Genomic DNA, 26646 nt, shown 5'->3' with positions numbered 1-26646 from the left:
TGGTCTTCCTCTTGCTTCTAATGTATCTGTAGAAAATTTTCTTAATCATGTACCATAATTCAGTGTAGCATTTTTCCTTTGCTTCCTTGAAGCAAGTTTCAAGCATCATAATTTAGTTTAAAGCCATTTGTTGTTGAAAGCCCTGAAATTGTTGTATGATCCTACTGACTGGTCATGTTTACAACAAAAACCAAATTTTAAAGGTATTTAATTCAGAGCAATTTGGGCCAAGCCTGAGGTAGAAATAAAAGCTCTCCTGTAACTAGTCTGCTTACTATATGAACCTGACCAATAAATAAGTTTTTAGAAAATAGCTCTCAAAAACAAATATAAAGTATGTAGCAGCCTTTTGAAAAATGTTAACACATTAAAAATGGCATTAGTTTGCATAAAACATTTGTTCGCTACAATGTATAATTAATTCTTATTTGTATAATTCAGTGCTGGATTTTAATTATTTCCAGAGTCATCTTCTGGATTTCTCCATTCCTACAGTACCTCTGATTTTTGTGACTCACTGTTAGCTTCCTCCCCTCCCCCACCCCCAAAACTTGTCGCAAACTAAGGAGGATTTTCCTCTAGTCAGTACCCAAACTTTTCTTGATTTTGAATAAAGATGAGAGCAAACAAATTTGAGGGAAGAGATTGGAGATGGGAAGAGCTTCTCCTTCTCCCTGTAATTTATATGCTCTGTGTGTGGGTGTGTACCAGCATTGGCAACATCCCTGCAGTTACTGGAATTGGAATAATTAACCTTGTGTGTCAGATTATCAAAGGTTGGCAACAGCCTTTTAACACAATGTCTTTAACTGGTCCTGCATAAGCAGTGTTTATTTTGATAATATATTGGCAAGAGTGTAGTGGATTAAAACATTTAAATAAACATCCGGAGAATATTCCTGGAATAAAACAATTTCAAAATGGGGTAAATTTTGGACATTAAGTTACTTGTTAAAAGGACTGAGACTTAAAATTTTGTTCGTAACCTTGCCATCTGTATTTTTTACACTGTCTGTATAACCCTTCCCATTTTATTTATATATAACCTGCTGATTCTTTAACTTAGCACCTAGATTGGGTGCTTTATAAACGTATTTTTAAAACTACTACATAGAAAATAATAAGAAATATAAATGTAGAGATGGTTTGAACTAATTTAATATTTTGCAATGAGTATTAGCTGAAGGATAAGAGATGGGATTTCCTTTTAATGGGTAAACAAATCTAAACTGATCTGAGGCTTGTTTTTTTTTTTTTCCTTCCTACAGCTAAATTCTACCTCACAGAATATCAACCTGGGACCATCTGGAAATCCTCAGTAGGTTTTAGTTAAATATAAACCAAAAGTTAGACTTTAATTGCTAACTATATGAAATGTCCTCCAGATACGTGCCTTTATATGCTACTATGTGCAACTTGAGAGGAAGCAAAGGTTCTAACTCGGCATTAAGTAAATATTATCATGCATATTAGTTGTATGCTGTGTGATTTTAGCATAATCAGCAGATTCTTTACCAGTAGTTTACTCCAAACAAATCTGAGATGTGTAGTGATGTCTACATAAATAGTTTCCATTTAAACAATAGAAGGAATATATAAATGTTCTTGGGGTGGGAGAGAGAGTCTTTGAAATATGCAAATGACATTCCTCCCCTTTCCACTTCAGAGCGCTACTAGCAGGGTTGCTGCAATCCTGAAGAGGCAGGCCCCCTTACAGATTTTTCTTCCTTTTCTTCCCTTTCTCCCCCTCCCCTCTTCTCTTATCTAACAGGTTTTGTAACCTACTATATTTCAAACATGACTGGAGCAGATGAGGATGTTATGCAGGCAAGATAAATGCTCCTCCTTGCAACTCCATGGCAGCAATTTTAAAATATACTCCAGTAAACAAAGTTCAAACCCCAACTCTTGTACAGAATTGCAGTTTGTTCCATCCCCCCTATTATATAACTGAGGGAAGAGTTGTGGGGACAGAATTTGTCCATAGCAACCTTCACATAGCCCTGAGGAGACCCATTGTCTCCCTTTCTGTTTTTTTAGGCCCTGATTTGCAATTGTTGCTTTTCCCATTCTTCCTTCACTAGAAGAATTTGGTTTGGAGTCTATCCATGGCTTATCTTAATTGCCCAAAAGAATTGGAGCCTTGACTCAGAGTTTCCAGCTTCTCTTAGCCTAGAGAGCAAAAGGGCTGTTTCTTCATTACTCAAGAAGAACAGATTTTGGTCTGAAGATAGATGTAGAACCACTATGTAGATCAAAACAAGTCAACTTGGTTAATCTATTTTCTGTTAGTGTAAACTTGGGTTAATGTCAAACTTCTATAGTACAATATAAGGAACTATATTATGTTGATATGAAAAACTGGCTCATGCAGTCAATATGTCTTTCCTGTCCTTCTGACACATTCTGTGTGGCTCCTATTCTCCTTGCTGGGTCTCCCGACTCCCTCATCCTTTTTGCCTTTCTTCTAATTTCTTGCTTAGGGCATCTGCTCCCCACGTTTGCTAATCTCCTCATTGATAGTACTGTGCCACTGGGAGAGAGTGGGGGGCTTTATATATTGTGCCCCAAGTCCTCTTTGGTAGTGCAATCAATAAAAGGGCAACAAATAGAGTGGATGGTGGTCCTTGTAAGGTAATTGTCGAATTGGAGGGCACAAGCAGTGTGAAGAAGGAAGGACGAGATAGAGTGGCACCTGAATGCCAAATACCTCTGAATACATGTACCTCTCAGAGCGAAGGAAGGGAAAGATAGGGAGTCATAAGAAGAAAGTAGGGTGGGCAGTGAGGGGAGGAAGTGCAGAGACCATAGAATAGGAGGACAAATCTGAGGGTTAGAAAACAGCGAGGAAAGATACATGGACAGCGAGGCAGACTATAGAACAAGACAAAGGAAGAGGAAGAGATGCCAAAAAATGGAATGCAAAGAACAGAATGGGGGAGGGCTGGGAGAAAGGGGAGACTTGAGAATGAGGGAAGGACAAGGAACAAACTATTTTAAGAATCAAATGGCCTTTTTCAAGCAAGGGGTGCCTCAGGAGTAAAGTGGGAGGTATGAGAGGAAAACCTAGACTTAAAAAAAGAAAAAGGGACTCGAATGAACACGGTAGATGTGGAGAGGAGGAGAAAAGAACAAAGAGCAGAGAACTGTGGAGCTGAGTCTGTTTTGTCAATTTTATTTTTATTTAAATTGTAACACTAACACTTATATTGTGTTTCCCTGGTAGAAAATAGGAAGTGAAAAGAGGGAAGGGTTTGATTGCAGGCCATGAAAGAGGAGCTGGTATGGAGAACCTCCATACTACTAACAGACCTTAAGTGGGACCTGATGTGCAGGGAAATAGTGGCTCACATCAGCACTTTGTTTGCAGTTCAAGCACTTGTTTAAATATAATTCTGAGCACTGTGTAAAATTGTGAAGTTGACATTTTCTACACCAAGTAACCTTCCTCCTTTCTGAATCACTTTCAGCGCTAAACCAACAGACTTTGACTTCTTGAAAGTTATTGGGAAAGGGAGCTTTGGCAAGGTGAGCTTTCTTACTGTTTCTCATCCTGACTGAACTGCACACTGGCACTAAATTTAGGGAACACTGGGAATTGGTACTCACAAGTTCAGGGCTGGATTAAGGCAACCTGGGGCCCACGGCACACAAGGCTCCCTGTGGCTCCACCCTTACAGTCCCACTTTCATACCACGGCACTGTCCCTTCCACCTGGAGTAGCAGTGGCATGGGACCCCCTCAACTCCTGCCCAAGAGCAGCAGCAGCAGGGTTTTCCCTGTCATTGGAGAAGTAGGGGTCCCCTCTTCCCCACAGAGAGGCAAGGGTGGCAGCAGGGAGGCATCTCAGTACTTGCACTCCTGCTGCTGCATTATCTGCTGGGTGGATGTGCTGGGCATACTCAACTACTGCCATACACCCAGTTCTTTGTTTGGGGTGGTGTTGGCTGGGTTGCCCAGAGCAGTGGGTTTTTGTGGCAATGCCCTGTTAAGATTGATGGAGCAATTCACCCATCTCGGCGCTAGTGTTTGAGACTCTTTCGTCCTATTTCCAAGCATGGTTGTGGTGAAATGAAGACTAGAAACATATATTTTAAAAAGAGCCAAGATTCCGCCCTCTTCCACTCCAGGAGCTGGGGCCCTAGGCATGGACCTGTAGTGCCTATGCCATAATTTGGCCCTGCATGAGCTCTCCATTGTGACATTACAGTTCAGCAGAAACTTTGCAAGATTTTAGATTCTATATTCTGATCAGTCTCCTTTTGCTGGTGACACTGGTAATAATTGTGAACTATTTTAAGGGCCAAGAAATTGTACAGTGAAGTAATTGTATTAATCAAGTTTCTCCCGATACTCTTCAATATCAGAATGAGAACTATGCTAACCATGTCTCCTCTCTCATCTTAAATTTCACAGGTTCTTCTTGCAAAACGAAAACTGGATGGGAAATTTTATGCTGTCAAAGTATTGCAGAAAAAAGTTGTTCTCAACAGGAAAGAGGTGAGGGGAAATGCGTTTTTCTTTTCCCCTTCAATTACAAAATTGTTCCTATTTACTTATTGACCTTTCACTTCCTTGCAGCAAAAACATATTATGGCTGAACGTAATGTACTGTTGAAAAATTTGAAACATCCATTTTTGGTTGGATTACATTACTCGTTCCAAACAACAGAAAAGCTTTACTTTGTTCTGGATTTTGTTAATGGAGGGGAGGTAAGTAGTTTTTCATATTTCTTTAGGTTTTTGTCTCCTCTTAAGCTAATTTACCTACTTTGACTTTACCTACTAGTTACAGTTTTCAAGATGTTGCTGTAGACTTGCATTCAAAACTTATTGGCAATTATTGAAGAGTTTCTTCCTTTCTTATAAAACTCATTTTTATGCAACTCTCAAAAAAACAGGCTTGTTATCTGCAGCATTGTTTACTCTGAGAACCAACATGAAGCTGAGGAGACCATAAGTAACTTGAGGAAGAACTTGAGAAAGAGATGGATGAAATCTGTAAATTTTAATAAGACATGCTGGAGTAAATTGATTATTTAACAAGCAGTAAGTCACCTAGGCCCAGATAACATACACCCAAGAGTTCTGGAGGAGCTCAAGTCTGAATAGGTTGAGCTGCTGATAAAAGTACACAGTATCTCCTTCACAGCCACTGCTCCAGAGGATTGGAGGGTAGCAAATATTACTAATTTAAAACATCTCTAGGAGTAATATGATGAATTCTAAACCATTAAGCTTCACATCTTTACCTGGAAATTTGGTTGAAATTACTATTTTAAAACAGAATTACAAAACACCTCGAAAATCATGATAGCATAGCATCTGACCAGTGCACTTCCTTTAAAGAAAAATCATGTCTCACTAATCTCTTAGAATATTTTGAACATATCAATAAAGTACTAGATAAAAGAGAATCAGTTGACATAATTTAGATTTCCAAAATGCCTTTGACAAGGTTCTGCACAAGAGGCTACTAAAGAAGGTAAGTAGTCATGGGATCAGAGGCAAAATAAAAAAACTGGCTTGGAGTTTGAGGAGAAAGTATTAAGAAAAGAATTGAGTGTAAATGGTTGGTTTTCATCATGGCAAAAAGCTAGCCGTGGGGTGCCTCAAGGTTCTGTTCTAGGTCCTGTATAGGTCAATATATTAATAATTTGGAAAGTGGTGAGGAGTGAGGTTGCAAAACTTGAAGATGAGACAAAGTTATTTAGGTTAGTCATGACCAGAGAGACCCAGACAAACTCAGTGAATGGGCAGAATGATGGCAAACCGAATTTCATGTTGACAAATGCAAACTAATGTCCATTTGAGGGAAAAAATTAAGCTACTCATGCACCTTACATACAGTAGAACCTCAGACTTAAACACCTCAGGAATGGAGGTTGTTCGTAATTCTGAAATGTTCATAACTCTGAACAAAGCATTGATCTTTCAAAAGTTTTAAAACTGAACTGACTTAATACAGCTTTGAAACTTTACTATGCAGAAGAAAAATGCTGATTTTAGCCATCTCAATTTAAATGAAAGAAGCACAGAAACAGTTTCCTTACCTTGTCAAATCTTTTTTTTTTAAACTTTCCCTTTATTGTTTTAGTAGTTACTGTACTGCATTAAATGTTTGTTTGTTTTTTGTGTGTCTGCCTCTCTCTGTTACTGCCTGATTGTGTACTCCTCATTCCAAATGAGGTGTATGGTTGACCAGTCAGTTTGCAACTCTGAGGTTCTGTTGTAGTTCTAAATTGATTGTCAACTCAAGAAAGGGACTTGGGTATCGCTGTAAACAGCTCAATGAAAACCTCTGCTCAACATGCAGCTGCAGTCAGTAAAGCAAACAAGATGTTACATTTAATAAAGAATGTGATGGTGAATAAGATGGAAATATAACAATACATTTTATATAGATCAGTGGTGCAGCCTCATCTGAAATACTGTGTGCAATACTTTTTACCCCATCTCTAAAAGGATACTGCAGAAATAAAGAGGGCCCAGAGGAGGACAATGGGAATGACCAAAGACATGAAAACACTCATTTGAAGAGAGGCAGAAGAGGACCTTAGAAAGAAAATATTCTTTGAGTGCTTACTCATGTCCATTCCATATTAGGTGTGTGTGCTTGCCACATGCACTGGTACTGGAAATTTTTCCTTCAGCAGTATCCCTAGGGGACCAGCTCTGGCGCCCTCTGGTCGCGGTGAAAGGAGCGCTGCCAGCTCCTCCCACCCTCGGTTCCTTCTTGCCGCCAGTGACTATGCTAGAACATCTGCTGCTTTGGCTAGCATTGATTCTTTCTCTGTTCTTGCAAACTCTAAAATCCTGTAAAATAATTATACATAATTAGTAGGAAGCCCTCAATCAGACTGATTTACCTGGCCAAGTGGATGAGATTTTTCCCGCTGGGTGACCGAGCATGGCATCTCTCCCTCACGTTCTTCCATACAGGCTGTTCTGGACTACGTGCTCCATTAAAGAACCAGGGCTTTGCACACTCTTCCATTAGAGTGCATCTAGTGGCCATCTCCACTCTTTCGCCGATCCAAGGACAGATAGTGTTTTCCCATGACATGGTCAGATTCTTGAGATGGTTCAAGAGACTCTTCCTGCAGGTATGGACTCCTGTCCCGCAGTGGGATCTTAACTTGGTCGTCTTCTAGGCTCACCAGCCTGCCGTTTGAGCCACTGGGTTCCTGCTCCCCTTCCCAATTGTCATGGAAGGTTGCGTTCCTGGTGATGGTAACATTGGCGAGATGGGTCTCCGAAATTAAAGCCTTGACCGCAGAACCTCCGTACACGGTCTTCTATAAAGATAAGGTTATGTTGCGTTCCCACCCGGCCTTCCTGCCAAAGGTGGTCTCCACCTTTCATATGAATCAGGATATCTTCCTTCCAGTGTTCTGTCCCAAAACGCACAAAACCAGTGAGGAGAGGCGTCTTCACATCCTGGATGTCTGGAGGGCCTTGGCTTTCTACTTAGAACGTGCCAAGCCTTTCCAAAAATTGACTCAACTCTTCCTCGCTACAGTGGATAGGATGAAAGGTCACCTGGTGTCCTCGCAGAGGATTTCTAATTGGATTACCTTGTGCATAAGGACCTGTTACGACCTGGTGGGGGTTCCGCTGCTGCCGATTGTCAGAGCCCACCTGATGAGAGCACAGGTGTCTTCAGCAGCCTTCCTGGCACACATCCCTATCCAGGACATCTGTAGAGCTGCAATGTGGTCCTCTGTTCACATGTTTACCATTCATTATGCCGTCACTCAGCAGGCCAGAGATTACACTGGCTCAACAGAGCTGTGTTGCAATCTACACTTCCATGAACTGCTACCCACCTCCAGGGATATTGCTTTGGAATCACCTAATATGGAATGGACCTGAGCAAGCACTCGAAGAAGAAAAGGCAGTTACCTTTTCCGTAACTGTTGTTCTTCGAAATGTGTTGCTCATGTCCATTCCACAGCCTGTCCTTCTTCCCCACTGTCTGAGTTTCCAGCAAGAAGGAACTGAGGGTGGGGGGGGGAGCCGGCGGTGCCACTTATACCATGCTATGTGGACGCCACTCCAAAGGGCACCAAGGCTGGTCCCCTACAGATAATGCAGAGGGGAAAAACTCCTGGCACTGGTGCACGGGATGAGCACACATCCCTAATATGGAATGGACATGAGCAACACATCTCGAACAACACCAGTTACAGAAAGCTAACTCTCTCTTTCTGTAGCTAACTTTTCAGTTCTGTGCATGGCAAGGTAGTCTCCAATCCTACAAGTAACTCAATGTCAGTAGACTCCTGCACCCATGCAGACATCAATTGAAGTCTGTGGGCCTGGGGGGTCCATCTGCACCAAGTAACTTGTAGATTGAAGAATGTATCCTCATAATATAAAACTCCTCCAAGTGGTCTCAGAATGGAATGTAACAAGAACCTCAGTTACTGTAAGGTGAGTAACTTTCTCTTCATGCAACACAAAAGTGTTCATATCCAATGTCTTTAAAAAGACAGAATCAGCCACAATTCAGCATGTCTGACAGTTTGTTTTCTAAACATGCTTTTTGCACTTCATCTAGAATATTTCTCTTATCTAACTTTAGAGGGAAGTGACTAAATCAGAAGTAAGGATAATCTTAGCAAAACAAAAGAAAAAAAGTAAAAATTGGAAGCATAATAGCAGCATCAGCATCCTGTAGTTTAGAGGTAACTGAATTGTGAAATTAAAGTTTGTTCAAACAGTTTTCTTCTGCTCTTATAAACAGAGTTATTTCTTTATTAAATATTTGCACTTTTAGCTTCTTTTATCTAACAATCTCAAAGCACTCTAACATAGTATGTCTTGTAACATCACTTTGAGGAAGTTAGTTAGGTTTTTTTATACTCTCTTTACGTATGGCTAAAATACCTCACTTAAGGTCAAAGTGGCTGTGCGAATGTTGGGAAGTGAAGTTAGACCTGACTCCCAGTTCCCTCCTTTAGCTAACCACTAGGCAACTGACTCTCCTGTTCTTTGGCAGGGCAGCAGCACATGTTCTGATTTTATGTCTATGGGGGAGGGGATGGTGGTTGCTCTCTCTATTTTGGCACCTATCTCTTGAGAGGGGATGCCGGGATGACCCTTTCAGCAGGGTTTTCAAAATGCACCAATGCCATTCCGAAACTGAAAGATGAATTATCCTGGTCATGGGAGGCTCCTTCCCCCACTGTAATGCATGATAACTTGAAACTCTCATACTCCCACTGCACCTGCTCTAATGAATTATGGAGCAGATGCTCTGTGATCCCTCCCATTACACCTGAGGATGCGTTAAATCTCCCCATGAGTTTATTAGAGCAGCTTTGGGAGTAGAAATATTTTCCCAATTGTGGTGCCCTTAGAGTGCACTAAATTAATGGAGAATAGTGAATAAAAATACAGTAGGTGGTTGAACTCTTGAGTAAATGTTGCTCTTTTAAAGAATGAACAATATGTGATACATTACATTGTCTTGAGATATTAGAATTGTATTTCCTGTTACTTTGCTCTGTAAGTGATATGACTTTCTCAAATGCATTAAGTGAAGTTTTATTAAAGAAAATGAAACTAACATTAGCAAACTACTGCAGCATCAGAATGATGACAAAAATTATACAAAAGGCTGGTAATTTCATCAGATAAAATTACAGTAAAATAAGAGTCAGAAAAAGATGGGTATTTTTTGTTATTGTATGTCACTAACTTACACTTCAGATAGTTTCATGTGTGCATTTTCTTTATAATGATTTTTCTTCTTGGCAATATTCAATTTATTGTTATTTCTCTACTTTTGAGACATTTGCTAAGACACGAAACTGCTGTTGGTCAAAAATTTTCTGACAAAACTGTTTTTCAGTGGGAATTTTTTTTTTTTTTACTAAGCAATTTTCTTTCACAGAAAGTATCAGTTTGCCACAGAAAATGTTGACTTGCAGTCCAAAAAAATTAGTTTTCATTTATTGGATGAAAATCAGAAAACTTCTGTGTGGGGAAGAGGGGGAAAAAGCACTTTCTGACCAGTTCTATATGAAATAGTTGTAGCAAGTAGAGCCAGTCAGGAATTTTTCACTGCAAAATGCAGTTTCCATCTGAAAATTTTGATTTTGCTGAAACTTCAGTTTTCTGACAGGAAAACCAAAATTTTGTTTCAGATGAGTCTGACCCAGATTGGTATTTTTCGGGTTGTTGAACTGACCCAAAATTTTTCATTTTGAGACAGTCCAACATTAAACTGTATTTCCATATTCTGGTGCATTACCTTCTGTGAGTTGTAGTTTGTGCCCCTATTTTCTCCTATGGGCTGGGTTCTTTGACTGGATTTCGTCTCCTATGACACAATGCAGTCTTCCCTCTGATGCAGCAGTTGTCCCATGACTTCAGGTACGTCATGGAAGACCTAGTTGGGCCAGGAATCCTGGTCAATATGAAAGAATGGGTTCATCAGGCAACTTGATCTACAACTCCCATGTGGCTATGTGCCACAATATGATGATGTAGTTTAATGATGAAATGACTTGACACAAAACATTTCAAGTTAGTTCAACAAACTGAAATGAAACATTTTAAATATCTCTAAATGTTTTGGTTTTGGTTGGAAATGCCAAAGCAAAATGTTTTGGCATTTGAGTTTAAATGTTTTGATTCCACAGAAAATTTTCATATTTCAACCTTTTTTTTGTTCTGGTTCAGGGCAAAAACAAATGTTGAAATAGCAGAATTTTGCATGGAACAGAACTTTCAATTTTTGCTCAGTCCTAGAAGCAGCACTGCTGGGGTCCACTCCTGCAAAGTGCTCTACACTTTTAACACCCATTGTTTTCTTTGTGAGTTTACAGCACTCAGTGCCTCACAGGTGGAGCTCAACCTTTTGCAAAATTGTTACATTTATTCATTACCTTCCAGTCCTCCAGAATAGAAGTTATTTTTAATGAGAGCTCACATATTTTTTGTTCAACAGTACACATGGTTTTACAAAAGGTAGATCATGCCAAACCAACCTAATCTCCTTTTTTGAAAAAGTAACAGATTTTTTAGATAAAGGAAATGCAGTGGATCTAATTTACCTAGATTTCAGTAAGGCATTTGATACCGTGCCACATGGGGAATTATTAGTTAAATTGGAGAAGATGGGGATCAATATGAACATCAAAAGATGGATAAGGAATTGGTTAAAGGGGAGACTGCAACGGTTCCTACTGAAAGGCGAACTGTCAGGTTGGAGGGAGGTTACCAGTGGAGTTCCTCAGGGATCGGTTTTGGGACCAATTTTATTTAATCTTTTTATTACTGACCTTGGCACAAAAAGTGGGAGTGTGCTAATAAAGTTTGCAGATGATACAAAGCTGGGAGGTATTGCTAATTCAGAGAAGGATCGGGATATTATACAGGAGGATCTGGATGACCTTATAAACTTATAAACTGGATGACCTTATATACATGTAATAGTGATAGGATGAAATTTAATAGTGAGAAGTGTAAGGTTATGCATTTTAGGAATTAAGAACAAGAATTTTAGTTATAAGTTGGGGACGCATCAATTAGAAGTAACGGAAGAGGAGAAGGACCTTGGAGTATTGGTTGATCATAGGATGACTATGAGCTGCCAATGTGATATGGCTGTGAAAAAAGCTAATGCGGTTTTGGGATGCATCAGGAGGCATTTCCAGTAGGGATAAGGAGGTTTTAGTACCATTATACAAGGCACTGGTGAGACCTCACCTAGAATACTGTGTGCAGTTCTGGTCTCCCATGTTTAAAAAGGATGAATTCAAACTGGAGCAGGTACAGAGAAGGGCTACTAGGATGATCCGAGGAATGGAAAACTTGTCTTATGAAAGGAGACTTAAGGAGCTTGGCTTGTTTAGCCTAACTAAAAGAAGGTTGAGGGGAGATATGATTGCTCTCTATAAATATATCAGAGGGATAAATACAGGAGAGGGGGAGGAATTATTTAAGCTGAGCACTAATGTGGACACAAGAACAAATGGGTATAAACTGGCCACCAGGAAGTTTAGACTTGAAATCAGACGAAGGTTTTTAACCATCAGAGGAGTGAAGTTTTGGAATAGCCTTCCAAGGGAAGCAGTGGGGGCAAAAGATCTATCTGGTTTTAAGATTCTACTTGATAAGTTTATGGAGGAGATGGTATGATGGGATAATGGGATTTTGGTAAGTAATTGATCTTTAAATATTCAGGGTAAATAGGCCTAATCCCCTGAGATGGGATATTAGATGGATGGGATCTGAGTTACCCAGGAAAGAATTTTCTGTAGTATCTGGCTGGTGAATCTTGCCCATATGCTCAGGGTTTAGCCGATTGCCGTATTTGGGGTCGGGAAGGAATTTTCCTCCGGGGCAGATTGGAGGGGCCCTGGAGGTTTTTTGCCTTCCTCTGTAGCATGGGGCATGGTTGACTTTAGAGAGGCTTCTCTGCTCCTTGAAGTCTTTAAACCATGATTTAAGGACTTCAATAGCTCAGACATAGGTGAGGTTTTTCGTAGGAGTGGGTGGGTGAGATTCTGTGGCCTGCGCTGTGCAGGAGGTCGGACTAGATGATCAGAATGGTCCCTTCTGACCTTAGTATCTATGAATCATTAGACTGTTATGCAAGTACTTGTATTAAAGTGCTCCGTACATACAATTGTGAAGTTAGTATGCTATTTGTTATCTTCTAAAATAGAAGAGAATAGAGATCTGACTACAGGATACTCCCCAGCCTGCTTTTGTCATCAGTTTAATAATTTGTACTACTGGTGGAATTCTGCGCCATTGTGCATGCACTGCATTTATGTTCCCTGCAGACTTCTTTGCTTCCCTGCAGAAAAATGACTCTTTGATGAGGAAGCAAAGGGAAGCCACAAGCGGTCATGCATCCCTCCCCAGCAGTAAGTTTGTGGGGTTTTTTTGTTTTTTTTTTTTATTTGGTGCCTAGGACAACTGGCAGAGAGGTAAATCATTGTGGAGAAGGGGGCGGTACTGGGGAAGACCCAGCTGGTGGCTCCTACCCTGCGCCGGGCTCAGCTGCTGGTCCTGGCTAGGCTTGGGAGGACAGGACTTCCTCTTCCCCTGCATGGCATCTAAGGCTGTCAGACCCACCTCAAGATTTCTCCCGCGGCTGTAGGAAGCTCTGAAAACTTCTCCCCCCCCCCCCCCCCCAACCCCTGCTTTTTGCACCCATTGCTCCTCAGCTGCAGGGGGAAGGATCGCTGTACAGGGAGCTGCTCCCCCATCCACCCAACCCTGTGCAACCAGACCCCCTCATACCCAGGCCATCCTGCCGAGGCTCACTCCCCCTGCACCCAAAACCCTCCTGACAAGCCCTGCTCATGGACCACCCCAACAAGCCATGCGCACTCGGATCCCCACCCTACTGAGCCCCACTCCCCCAGCATCTGGGACCCCCTCCCCACTGAGCTCCTCACACCCAGACCCCCCAGCCAAGCTCTTCCCCCCCCACGCCCCTTCTGAGCCCCCAACCACTTTCACCTGGACCACCTGCAGAGTCCCATTACCGTTGCACCCAGAACTCCCCAACAAGCCCCTGTGCATCAGATCCCCTGCCACACCTCAATCCCCCACTGAGCCACCCGAACCCAGATTGTCCCACACAGAACCCTCTCAACCCACACCTGGATCCCCCCCACACTAAGCCTCTCCGCAGTTGTATCCTGCCTTGCTGAGCCTGCTTGCCCATACCTGGTGCACCTGGCCCAGTCCTTGTGCTATGTCAGGGTTGGGTGCAGCCTCATCACTGAGTTCATGTCCCGGTGGGGTGGCGGGGGAAGCTGCACAATGATCTTCCACCTCTGTGCAGCCAGTGGCCTGTGCTCCCCAGTGCCATGTTGGAGCCTTCACATTTATTTGACAAATAAAATTTGCAGAATTTTAAAATACTGTATGCAGAATTTTTAATTTTTTGGTGCAGAATGCCCTCGGGAGTAAATTTGTATTGGCTGGACTTGACTTTCTGGGAAACATCCTGTACTCCTATCTATTAACTCATTACACGCTAAGTACCGCTGGGGTTACGCAACTGAGAAAATAAAGAAGTTACTAAAGGAGGGAGATAAATGGTTATGTAAAAGGAAATTTTTTAATTTGTTTCAGAGTTCTGCTAGCTTCTCATAAAAACTGAAAGTGACTTGCTTTTTACTGCAAAGGATTATACCTTGTAATTTGATATTTGTATGCCAGTTTCTTATCATTTGCATCTTCATATATTTACAGCTGTTTTTTCATTTACAAAGAGAACGCTCCTTTCCTGAACACAGAGCCAGATTTTATGCTGCTGAAATAGCCAGTGCTTTGGGCTACTTGCACTCCATAAATATTGTATACAGGTAACCATTTCCTAAAACTTATTTTTGTTCTGCATTAACATAAATGTAGCAAATCAAGAAAAGCTGCATTTGCTGTTTTTATTCAACCTGTTTACACATGTGGACTTATGACTTTAAGCTTACAATTTTTTTTTTTTTAAACAGAGGCCTGACCCAATTTTTTTTAAAGTTTTTGTGTAAAAATAAGTGACTACTTATTAGTATAAAACTCTATCTCTTCATTTTTTTGATTACACTCATAGGAGGATTAATATAAGACTTTGTTTTTAATAGGGATTTGAAACCAGAAAACATTCTCTTAGACTCACTGGTAAGCATATCCTATCTGATGTCCAAAAGTGTCTCTTTACATTAACACTTACCTTGTGTAAATGCAAAATATTATGATACAGTCTTAAATTGGTTTTTCAGTAAGATCTGTTTTGTTTTTGTTTTTTCTCTCTGCAGGGACATGTTGTCTTAACAGATTTTGGACTCTGTAAAGAAGGGATTGCTATCTCAGATACCACTGCAACCTTTTGTGGGACACCAGAAGTAAGCTAATTTTCTTGAGTTTTAGCCAGCACAAGCAAATTGCCACAACAAACTGGAGGAGAGGGTTTCATTTTTTGGGGGGGGTGGGTAGGGAGTGTTGGTACTTTCCAAAGTTGGCAGATAGATATATAATCTTGCATGAATTAGGATATTTTGTAGTTGACAAGGATTGTACAAACGGCCAAGTGTCTGTCAGTGAAAATTCTTGTGGGAGCGATTTACGTGAGTTATAATCTATCTATGAGTCCATAAAATAAAGCATATAGTAATCAAACCTGAAGGAAAAACAATGCGTCTATTGAACTTTGTTGGAAAATTTGAATGCCAAAATATAGAGCGCTTCTGTGGTTAAATATTTGTATGACCAGTTGTGAAATGGATTACACAGAAAATCTTGGTCTTGTACTAAGAGCAAGTTTTTTTAATAATTTGGTGTAATTCATATTAGACTTACACAAGAGGATTGCAACACTATGGCCTGCGGCCCCAGTTTATAAAAAGCTTTACTGAGTTTGTGTTGTGGGTTGTGTACCAGTCTGTCTACTCTGGGACTTGGATTCAGATCATTCATGAGTTGCTAAAAGTTTAATGATCTAGCTTAATATTTAAACTCCACTTGTTACAATGGTACCTGAGTGTCTAGTATGATCTCTCTATGGTCCCTATATTCGTCCATATCACAAAAACCTAACTGACTATAAAGTAGAGTCAGCAATCTCTGCTCAAAGGGGGAGGAGAGGCAAGGACTGAAGGAGCAAAAGCATTGCAGGTCAGGGCTGTGAGAACAATAATGATCCAGCCATAGTGTCAAAATTCTAAATAATTGCGTATCTGTACAGAATAGCCTGGTGGGGCTAGGAGATTCTGTACCAAATGTATCTACTCAGATATTATGGTGTTGAGAACCATAAGTGCCTAAATCCTGAATAAACTTTTTTGTGAGGCACCTAGAAACCTGTTAGTGTCATGTTGGCATCCAGTAATTGATGTAAAAGGATGGCAAACCATGGTATGGACTATGTCCTTCAAATCTGTCTCCCATGACTAATTTGTGGCAAAAAAAAAACCTCTGGATATTTCACAGTTGATTTATTATTTGTCTGAAGCCTCATTGAAACTTAAAATATAGATCATGTGATTATGCCAGAGGTGGGCAAACTACAGCCCGCAGGCCGCATCTGGCCCGCGGAACCATCCTGCCCAGCCCCTGAGCCCCCGGTTTCTCCCCCGCTGTCCCCCCGCAGCCGTGCCACTGTGCGGGCAGCGCTCTGGGCTGCGTGCTCATACAGGGCATGTCTGGCTCCGGCCAGGTGGCGCAGCAACCAGACACGCTACTCTGAGCGGCATTGTAAGGGGGTTGGGGGGTTGGATAAGAGGCAGGGGTCAGGGGGCGGTTGGATGGGGATGGGGAACGGGCTTGGGGGAGTCCTGGGGGGGCAGTCAGGGGCGAGGGTCCCGGGAGGGGGTGATCAGGGGACAAGGAGCAGGGGGGTTGGGGTTTTGAGGGGGGGAGAAAGGGGGAGGGAAGTGGGAGTGGAGGGGTAGGGGCCAGGCTGTTTGGGGGAGGCATAGCCTTCCCTACCCGGCCCTCCATATAGTTTTGCACCCTGATGTGGCCCTCGGGCCAGAAATTTTGCCCACCCCTGGATTATGCAGTAACAGTAGGGAGGAGTAAGAAACATTTTCTTGGTTTGAAGAATGAGATGTTGCCACTTATTTCCCACATTTTAAATCCCTCATTCCGTATTCAAGCCCAAGGGGGCAATAGGATTGGTTAATGAACAACTTGCCCTTGAGAAAGAGAGATGCCATTGGCAGAGGGAAGCTGTTTCTTTGCAGATTCCCACACTGTGGTTTCAGGTGCTGCTTAGTTGCAGTGCAGTGCAGTGACCTTGCCCTGAAACTTGAAAGAATTGTCAGTTTAGAGGTGGCACAGTAATTTGGCAAATTGTCCATGGGTATAAAGGATAACTTGAACTGGGAAACAACAGCTAGCCATTTAAACAATTGGCCAGATGTCAGCAAGATTTACCAAGTTTGTTAAAGGACCACAGAACTCTTTAGGAATCTATGCAGTAATTTTTCTAAAGAGGTATTGTAAAATAGTTGCTTGGATAAAGGCTAGATTTGAATATAACCAGCCTAACTTTTTTTTTCTTTAGTATCTTGCCCCAGAAGTGATCAGAAAACAGCCCTATGACAACACAGTAGACTGGTGGTGCCTTGGTGCGGTTCTATATGAAATGCTTTATGGGTTGGTAAGTATTCTACCTTTTTCCTTTCAAACTCTTTACTTGAATACTATAGTTAGTAATATATAACTTTTCAAAACAGTTAAAACACACTTTAACTGGTGAATAACCTGTTTTGTAACTTACCATCTGGTTTTGTCTCTTGAATTTTGTTTTTCTTTTTGATGTCTAAAATTCTGCTCTCCAAACTGATGTGACATTAATAATTCTTATCCAGTGGAGTCAAGCAGATATAATCCAGAATAAATGCAAGAGTCTATTGAAGCAGCAGTGGTGTTGCCCTATAAAATTGAAGTACTACTTGCCAAAAGTGGTACCAAAGATGTTAGCAAAGTATTTTTAACCCTAAAATTTCCAGTTTCCCCCAGGTTACTTCTTAATACAGCAATAAAAAAACAAATCTTCCCATGCTTCAGCTGGGGTTTATTTTTTTTTGTAACCTCCCTAAAAACAGCTTGTTTTGTGTTTCACAAACTACATTTCCTCCTCACATGCAAACGAGTTTCCTTACTTCACCTGGGAAAACATGCAGAACTTTGTTCACCAACTCATGCTCTTTTGCTTACATTCAATAGGATTTTTAAATATGGATAACTTCTACAGCTACCAATGAATGTGAGCGCATCTGGGCAGAGAACAGGAGATGCAGGAAAGAGCTAACGGAGGAATGCAATCCTTTTGTCACTGCATGTGTTATGTGAAAATAAAGGAATTGGCCCATTCATGAAGAAGTTTGGGGGAGGAAGCGGGGAATTCTGATTTTAAAAAATGAAATTTCTATCTACTCTATCTGAAATCAGTCTGCCACTGGGTGAAGCTATTTTTCACTGCTGGTCATTGGCATTTCTGATGGAACAGTTTGCTCTCACATTTGAAAAAAGTTTTTTTTTTTTAATTGAACAGTACTGTTTCAAAGCCACATTGCAATTTTTCATTTTGTTTTTGTTCAGCCTCCATTTTACTGCCGTGATGTTGCTGAGATGTATGAAAATATTCTTCACAAACCTCTATGTGCGCGCCCAGGAGTCAGTGTTACAGCCTGGTCTATTCTGGAAGAACTCTTGGAGAAAGACAGGCAAAACAGACTTGGAGCAAGAGAAGACTTTGTATGTAATTTCCTGGCAATGAGTTAATCTGGCACTAATTTATTAAAGGGACATTGTCAAATTTAAGATCACAATTCAGTGTTATTTTTAAGAAACAAGTAGAGACTATCCTTTGAATGCTAAATATCAACTTTAAAACAAAATACCCTAGTTGTCACAAAAAACCTGAAAGGCCGGGGAAGACACATTTATGATGTAGAACTTAGTGTTTTGAGCTTGACTGCTGCAGTACCTGCCAGCAAAGGAAATACATTTCCTAACATCATATTCTATGAGTTGTGCTGATATAATTGATGATGGTAGTACTCAAACAAGGAAGTTACCAAAACAAAAAGAGCTACACTTTGGTAAATTCAGCTTTCGACGGTGAGAAAAATATTATTTGTCAAATAGGAAAAAGGCAAGGAAACAATTATTTTTTTCAGGCTTCCAAAATGGCTTCACAAATAATGGCTAGTGTTTTGCAAACTTCTATCAAATAATATTTTGACAGTGTTCCTTAAGGTTGTGTAAAGATGCATAGAGAAGTTGTCACAGAATTATGTAGGCAGGATATCAAATGATCTTGCAGTTTTACCCCCGATTGATGTATTTAGGCTTAATGTTCTGTAATGTTTGATCTAGTCATGCGCAAACTTAAGTTCTGTTAGATTGCTACAGTACAGTTACATTTTTTGCAGCACACAGTAAATGAAAGGCAGTTATGTTTGGGAGGACATAACTGTTTACTATAGATATAAACAGAAAACATACCTCAGAGTTCCTGGAGGATTTCCATCTGGAGCAGTGCTCATATTAGCAAGTTTTGTTAGCTTGGAGCAGGAACATGAACATAAATACTACTTGAAAAACCTTCTTGAAACCAGGTTTTGCTTAAGACCTCAATTTAAGCAGAAAATAAAATGTATTGGCCAGCCTTTTCAGAAATGTTTCCCCAACAAATTTTAACCACTCCAGTCATACCTTCTAATACGAATTGCAAAACAAATTTATCAAAAAATGGGCGTGAACTTTTCTATTACTAGGAGTGAAAGTAAAATCAAACTCTTACCGGTACAGGGGTTGGTTCCAGGCCCCTCCTCCCCCAGAAGGGGTGGGGCCTTAGGTGGAAGGGGCAGGGCTGGGGGGCACTGCCTGGGGCTCCAGCGACGATTTAAGATTTAAAGGGCCCGAGGCTCTGGCCGCTGCAGTGGCAGCTGGAGCCCCAGACCCTTTTAAATTGCCGGCCCCAGGGCAACTGCTCCTTTTGCAACCCCCTGTCCCCGGTTGCTGGCCCAGGGGTAGGGGGGGCAAAGGGGCAACGACGTACTGGTGGCCACTTTTTACCAGTACACCTTACCGGCCCATACTGTCTTACTTTCACCTCTGCTTGTTACTGCACCAAATCCAAAAAACTCTTACTCTAGCATGCTGGAAGGATCTCTGAAACAACACTGTATTTCAGCGCTGTAGGGTATATCATGGAAGTAACCAAAGTGTATCTTTGCTCACTGTTGCAGCTTGAAATTCAAAGGCATCCTTTCTTTGAATCTCTCAGCTGGGCTGACCTTCTCCAAAAGAAGATTCCACCACCATTTAATCCTAATGTGGTAGGTGCAATATGTATATTTAGATTATATCTCCTGAATCTCTTCATGTAGTGGGGCAGACTCTATGGGATGAGAACATCTATCTAAAAGTTGCAGAGAATGGCAACCCCAGTACCTCTCAAACAGTGTTAGTGACCAATTCTGAACTGTTTAGAGCAATGGTACTTAAATTAGAAGAGCTAGAGAGCCATTTTTGTTACTGAATGAAGTCAGCAGCATGCCATCCTGACATTGCATTGTGCTTTTGTCATAGTGTTGGATTGGAATGTGATAAAGTTGTGCTTTCATGACTTGCATGTCATGGCCCAGGGTCAGAATACTGCACTGTGGCTTGTTTTACAGTTCTTTCAGACCTTTCTCCACCTTCTCTTCTCCCATTCTCCACTCCAGACTACTGGGAAGGGAAGATCTTTCTTTTCCCCTACATCTCCAACTGTTTGGGTGATGGGCAGCTCCTACCAATAGGTCTGATGCATTAGGCAGTGAGGGTAGCACTCTTCTAAGTTGCGTTTTTTAAATTTAAGGCCCCACTAAGAGGTGCAAGAGGTACCATTTTTGTCTAGCTACTGTCATACTGCAGTTGCTGCTTCAGCTTAATAGGGTATCAGACTACTGACAGAATTGTCATTAGTGGAATCAGTGTTTGTCAGTCACTAAGCTGATTCCAGGAGATCTGCCATTTGACATACAGATGAGCTCAAATTCTCTGAGAAAAATACTAATACTATAGAAACTTATGTAAAGAGAAGGGGCAGAAAGAGGAAAATGGGGAGAAAAACAGGAAAATGAAGAGTGACTGGAGGATGGGAAGTGATTTAAAAAAAAAAAAGGGAAGGAGAATTCATGAGGAGGGTGAAGAGAAGAAAAAGAAGGTGTTGGTTTCTTGTTTTTGTATCCCTTTTCACCATCTCTTAAGAAGCAGCACTTCTTTGTCTTTTTCTTTCTGTAAATATTGCACAGTATCTGTGGATTTGGCAAATTTACTGTCACCACTTTGATCTTTTGACCTGAATTACACCCCGTAACAAACTGCTTCAATACCAGTTTTCAGGGATGGAGTGATGGGATTAACTTAACTGCTCTCCTTATGAAAGGGAGAACTTCATAACGTAGACAACTTTGAATTTGAGTAAAATGAAAAATATTTAACAGACAAAAACATGTAAAATACAAATGCCATATTAATATGATTGTCGGTTTGTGTGTCTCATTCTTAGGTTGGCCCAGATGATATAAGGAATTTTGATGCAGCTTTTACAGAAGAAATGGTTCCTTATTCAGTTTGCATTTCCTCTGATTATAACATTGTAAATGCCAGTGTGCTGGAGGCAGATGATGCATTTGTTGGATTTTCTTATGCACCACCTTCTGAAGACTTGTTTCCTTAGGAGGTTAGGAGCCAACAAATGATGCACAAATACAAGTCTGAAGATGGACTGAAACATGTGTGAACATAGTCCAGAATATGTGTAACTAGTGCCTCATTTTATATGAAGGGTTGAAACCAATTAACAAACATTTTCTGCTGTATATGAGGAAATTGGGCATTTCAGACGGCTTTCTTTGGGATTTAAAATGTTATTCCTGCTGCATAAAATATTTTTAAAATGAAGATCTCTAAAAGCTGTTCCTTTACATTAATCTGTTTTTAAGCAAATACACTGTTTTTTCTCCAGGTTTACATTAATACCTATCCAGGATTTGGCTGTCTTTCAGCAGCAGCAAACTTAGCACATTTATAAATGCCTTTGTAACTATTTACAGTGACTTTGTGCTTGAATTGTAACTATGCAATTGTCTTTTTGTATATCATTGTTTAAAAAAAGATAAATGTTTTCCCTGTTGTATCACCTTTTGAAATATAATTTCATTACTTGAAAGCACTTATGCTAAAAATTTAATTCCTCATTGAAGAATAAGTAGATACTTTAAGGATCCACAAACTGAAAAGTTGCTCATTTAGGACTAAATTGCCATCCTTACTCCTCTTCATAAATCCCTTACTTCTTAAGCACTCCTTTAAATTTCTACTGGATTATTTGAGAAATAGAGCACTACTCAAAGTGAGTAAGGGTAGCACAAACTAGCCCAAAATATTTGGTAACACTACTAAATACATTGTCTATAATGTTCTTTTCTGATGAAGAAATATCTGAATCTCAACTGCACTAAAATTTTTTTGCATTAAAATTCTATTTTTCCAAAGAGTTGGAGGGTAGTAATCATTGTTACTTTTAAAGGCAGTCTTGCTATGACCCTACAGAGAGGAGATTGTGCCAAAAGTTAGGGTTATTTTGTGTGTGTATCTTGAATATGAATATATTCTAAATGAACTGTATCAAAATTCATATTCTTGTCTTCTATATTTTAATGTATCAGCTCTTAAATCTTCACTTCATAGTTAGGAAAAATAACTATTAAACTACCTTTTTGATTACTTTTAAGAATGTGAAGAGCGATTGTACGTAGTGTGTGCCTCTTGTGATTTGCACATATAACCAAAATGCTAACATTGATCAACTTGTTTGGATTTTTTTTTTAAACACAATACATCCTGAAAGTTGGCTCCAGTTTTAATGTGACTTTCTTGTAGCAGTAATACTTGTGAATCACTTCACTTGTAAATAACAGCTTTGTCTGCCACTTGGTAAGTGTGGGTGCACACTTTTCACAATGCATTTCAGTGCCTTTAACTGGATCACCATGAGAACTTAACTCCTTGAAAGAAATTTAATAATAAAAAAAAAAGACAATAGCAACAATTTAAAGCGTTGAAGTTTCTCTGCTCACAAAAATGCAACTTGTGTGTCATAGTTAACAAAACAAAATCCAAGTAATTAAGATAAACATTTAATCTACAGATCTTGTTACAGTGGAATAGAAAGAATCCATGGTGAAGGTCAGGGAAAGTAGAATTTCAAATAAGAAACCTGTAAGTAAAAAGTAGTAGTAATTTGCCTAGTATGCTATGTCAGTTGAAAACTCTCAGAAGGTTAGACCAAAATGAATTTCTCACTTGAAGCAATAATCCTCGGTATGTCACCTGCATAATGATTAACACTGATGCAACGCTGAAGAATTGACACAAGGTGTCTGTCTGCTCATGTAGCTCTGCTAGCTAACTAAAGTAGTCATGAAAGGGACATAATTCTGCTAATTTCAGCCTCTGTTGTCCTCTTTTTCAATAAAATGTTTTCTACAAGGTGTTGGCTTTGTAAAGATTCTCTCTTTGGCTATTTGTATCCTAAACTTCCTAATTTTAAATAGGGTGTGATATCACTGCTTTACCAAGAAGAGGAATGTGCCAGTTTAAGGATTTTTCAAAGGAGTGAAATGTCAGAAACTATATAGCCCCTCAGTTCAGTCTCAAAGAGAAAATCTGTAACTGCAGAACAGGAGTTTTCTGAGTATCTTGTATGGCTGAACCTAATAGTAAATCAATCTTTCCTGCTTTTGCACCTCTTCTGTACATAAAACAGAAAGTTACTTTGCCTACAGCAGGATTTCATCACAGCTTTTACAACTAATTCATAGACTGAATTCAAAGTGTAATGCACTATATAAAGTGCAAAGTCTTATGAAAAGCAAGGTTTAGCAGAACACACACACCCTTGTACACTCCTTACTGAAGCCTGACTGTTGCCCTCTAACTCACAAGAAGTTTTCATTGATTTAAAATCTGAATTTCAAATAGCTGAGGCCAGAATTTGGAGACTGGCCCTAGAAAAGGGCATTGCACCTTCTAGTGTGGTTTTTTTGGTGTTTTGTAAGAATACACGGCGGAGGGGGTGGAATTTGGTGCAGTTGGTTGCTGTAGCTCACTTCTTAACATTTTCCTAGATAAAGGACAAATGTAAACAGGAAAAATATATAGAATGACATTGTTAGCAGTAATACTAGGAGTTACTGCTACTAAAAAAGGCTACTGCTGGCCTGCTGACCCTTTTTTCATAAAAGTTTTGAGTTTTCATAACATCTCCCTTGGTATAAATAAGGGACATAAGGTGGTGATGGTAGTAATAGTGACAATGCAGCTATAACCTTTCTGCCTGTCAGAGTTGGTAGCAACAAGGGCCGGGTTCAGTATCTAGGGGTTCTATTCCAATAATACACTGCAAAACCATTTCGAGCCCCCACCCAGTGACCTGGACAAATATATACCACCCCCCGCAGGGCACCTCTAAGAGGCAATACTTCCCCTCTTGCAAGCACTGAGTCTGAGTATAACAAAAGACTTTTAATAACAGAGAGAAACAATGTGGCATTATGTTGGGGGAATGTGACTAACAGGATTCATAACACAACCTATGAGCAAAAACCCATCCCAAGCAAATTGGGCCATGTCCTTTCCCTTTGGTTCTTGAGTCCAGCAACCCAAAAGTCTATGCCTCTGATCGGTGCAGCCCCAGAGTTTGAAAATTTATCTGCAGAGTTTTACCTCCCAACCTTGGTGGAGGTGGGAGGGTTAAGGGGCACCTTACATGGTCCAAAGCTAATTGCCCCACATCTCCATGGGCATTGGCCAAACTGGACAGTCTCTACGTAAAAGAATGAATGGACACAAATCAGACGTCAAGAATTATAACATTCAAAAACCAGTTGGAGAACACTTCAATCTCTCTGGTCACTCGATCACAGACCTAAGAGTGGCTATACTTCAACAAAAAAGCTTCAAAAACAGACTCCAACGAGAGACTGCTGAATTGGAATTAATTTGCAAACTGGATACAATTAACTTAGGCTTGAATAGAGACTGGGAATGGATGAGTCATTACACAAAGTAAAACTATTTCCCCATGGTATTTCTCCCCCCCACTGTTCCTCTGATATTCTTGTTAACTGCTGGAATTAGCCTACCTGCTTGTCACCATGGAAGGTTTTCCTCCTTTCCCCCCCCCTGCTGTGGGTGATGGCTTATCTTAAGTGATCACTCTCCTTACAGTGTGTATGATAAACCCATTGTTTCATGTTCTCTGTGTGTGTGTATATAAATCTCTCCTCTGTTTTTTCCACCAAATGCATCCGATGAAGTGAGCTGTAGCTCACGAAAGCTTATGCTCTAATAAATTTGTTAGTCTCTAAGGTGCCACAAGTACTCCTTTTCTTTTTATTTAAAAACACAACACTCAGTGATTTTAGCTCTTTTGTGATTTCAGCTTGTAATATGGGAGCCTCAGTGCTAGTACACCATTGGCCCAAAGTGAATTCAGCTCAGCAGCCTGTAACTAGACTCCTAATGGAATCAAAATTAGCTCTTACATTCTACAGTGGAAGAAGAAAAGCACAATTAGCATGTAGAACCAAGCAGGGCACCTACCACCAGGTACTACTATCTTTACCCAGCCTTTCTCTCAATTCACAGTTTTGGAACCCATGTCCCTTGCCCAGCAAGTGCCAGTTAGTTGATGGCGAGTCCCTCCATCATAACAAAAGGCCAAGTACACTTCAACTGTCCTTGATTCAGATAATCAGGTTAATAATTTATTCTTCCTGCCCCAATAACAGAGAAACTGGGGATCCCACAGCAGCCAAAGTGACCATTTGGGCAGCTATGGGCTCATGCTAGGCAGGGTGGGTGTGCCTATGCAAATGAGATCAGCCCCTGAAGCTCTTTTCCACAACTTGCCACCAGATGTCAGGGTGGAGCTCATCCTGACTCTGCTTACACAGCCAACCATGCATTGTCCTGTGCTTCAGTTGATTCTTGGTTATAGGTTAGTCCACAGAAAAAAAATGTTAAAAGGAAAGAGATAATAAATCAGCTCAAAATGTGGAAGGACGAGCACAGGTTCAGGTGGGAAGAGTTTGGAGGAAGCACCAGGTCAGTCTGTGTGCACAGGGCTGGAATGCTGGCTGCAGTTGCAGCATCTCTCTAAATAGTTTTCTTAATAAAGATCCAGTTCAGTTCTTAGAAACATGGAGTCCTCCCATGTTGTTACCCAGCAGGTGGCACACAAAACAGTGTATAGGACTGGGTGTCTAAGGACAGAGCCCAGGTGGCTCCACTTTGGGGTGGGAATAGCTCTGTGGGCAGGGCTTAAATGCAGCAGGAGCTGCCCCAAGTGGAGCGTTGATAAGTATTTTCAACCCTCTTGAAGTTTTCATAACACGCCACATGGGGCAGGAGGAGGCCTAGGGGGCTCAGGTAATGCTCTATGGGAATTTAATTATGTGTGTGGGTTATGGGGGGGTCCTCTATGTTGGGGGACAGAACAGCCTGGGGAAGGGCTCACAGCTGATGGGGCCCTGCAGATGCATCAATCTTGAGCCGAGCTGGGAGGGCCTTGGATGGTGGGGCGGGCATCCTGCACTGGGAGGAATTAGGGTTTTAGGCTGGGCTGCGTTAGTACGTATTCCGCTGTAGGGCGGAGAGGAGGCAGGAGCATCAGTTTGGGGGGAACTCCCCGTCATGGTGGGGGGGGGGAGACTTATCAGAGCAGGCGCCTTTCTGCGCGTGTGTGTGGGGAGGGGGCACATCAGCATAGGTGCTCTGCGGCAGGCGGAGGCCCACGCTGAGGGGGGGGGGGGGCTGTCTTGTGCTGGACCCGGGGTGGGGTGGGTGGCTCATTGCTGGGACCCAGCAGGCGCCCGGGTGTGGGGAGGCGGGGCGCGGGCCGGGTGTCCGCGCGCGCGCGCAGGGAGAGGGGGGCAGGGCGGCTCCCGCCCTCTCCCCCACCCCCGACACACCCGCAGGCCTGGAACTTTTCATGTGCAACGACACCACTCGGCCGCTTGGGGCCGCTGTGGCGCCCGGATTCCGGCCTGCTCTTCCCAGCCTCGCGGAGCCCAGCCCAGCCCAGCTCAGCTCAGGGTGGCGGCGGGC

General features: G+C 41.3%; 1 protein-coding gene across 11 annotated transcripts in view; it reads left to right on the top strand.

Annotated features, from left to right (window-relative positions):
* LOC119851598 (serine/threonine-protein kinase Sgk3) overlaps window positions 1-23025 on the top strand; it is an 87731-nt gene extending 64706 nt beyond the window's left edge. For all 11 annotated transcript variants that reach the window (XM_043507778.1, XM_038391680.2, XM_043507775.1 and 8 more), the window contains 11 exons: window positions 1269-1318; window positions 3471-3528; window positions 4417-4500; window positions 4582-4713; window positions 14230-14342; window positions 14616-14652; window positions 14790-14876; window positions 17039-17134; window positions 18079-18234; window positions 19734-19823; window positions 21041-23025. In XM_043507778.1, coding sequence (XP_043363713.1) covers window positions 1269-1318; window positions 3471-3528; window positions 4417-4500; window positions 4582-4713; window positions 14230-14342; window positions 14616-14652; window positions 14790-14876; window positions 17039-17134; window positions 18079-18234; window positions 19734-19823; window positions 21041-21211 — 1074 coding nt within the window. In that variant the 3' untranslated portion in view covers window positions 21212-23025. The remainder of the gene's footprint in view (window positions 1-1268; window positions 1319-3470; window positions 3529-4416; window positions 4501-4581; window positions 4714-14229; window positions 14343-14615; window positions 14653-14789; window positions 14877-17038; window positions 17135-18078; window positions 18235-19733; window positions 19824-21040) is intronic.
* The last annotated feature ends 3621 nt before the right edge of the window (window positions 23026-26646 follow it).

Source organism: Dermochelys coriacea, chromosome 2 (genome assembly GCF_009764565.3).
Source record: "Dermochelys coriacea isolate rDerCor1 chromosome 2, rDerCor1.pri.v4, whole genome shotgun sequence".
Taxonomy (NCBI): Eukaryota; Metazoa; Chordata; order Testudines; family Dermochelyidae; genus Dermochelys; species Dermochelys coriacea.
Note: the sequence above shows the minus strand (reverse complement) of the source record. Positions and strands in the feature narration are given on the sequence as shown.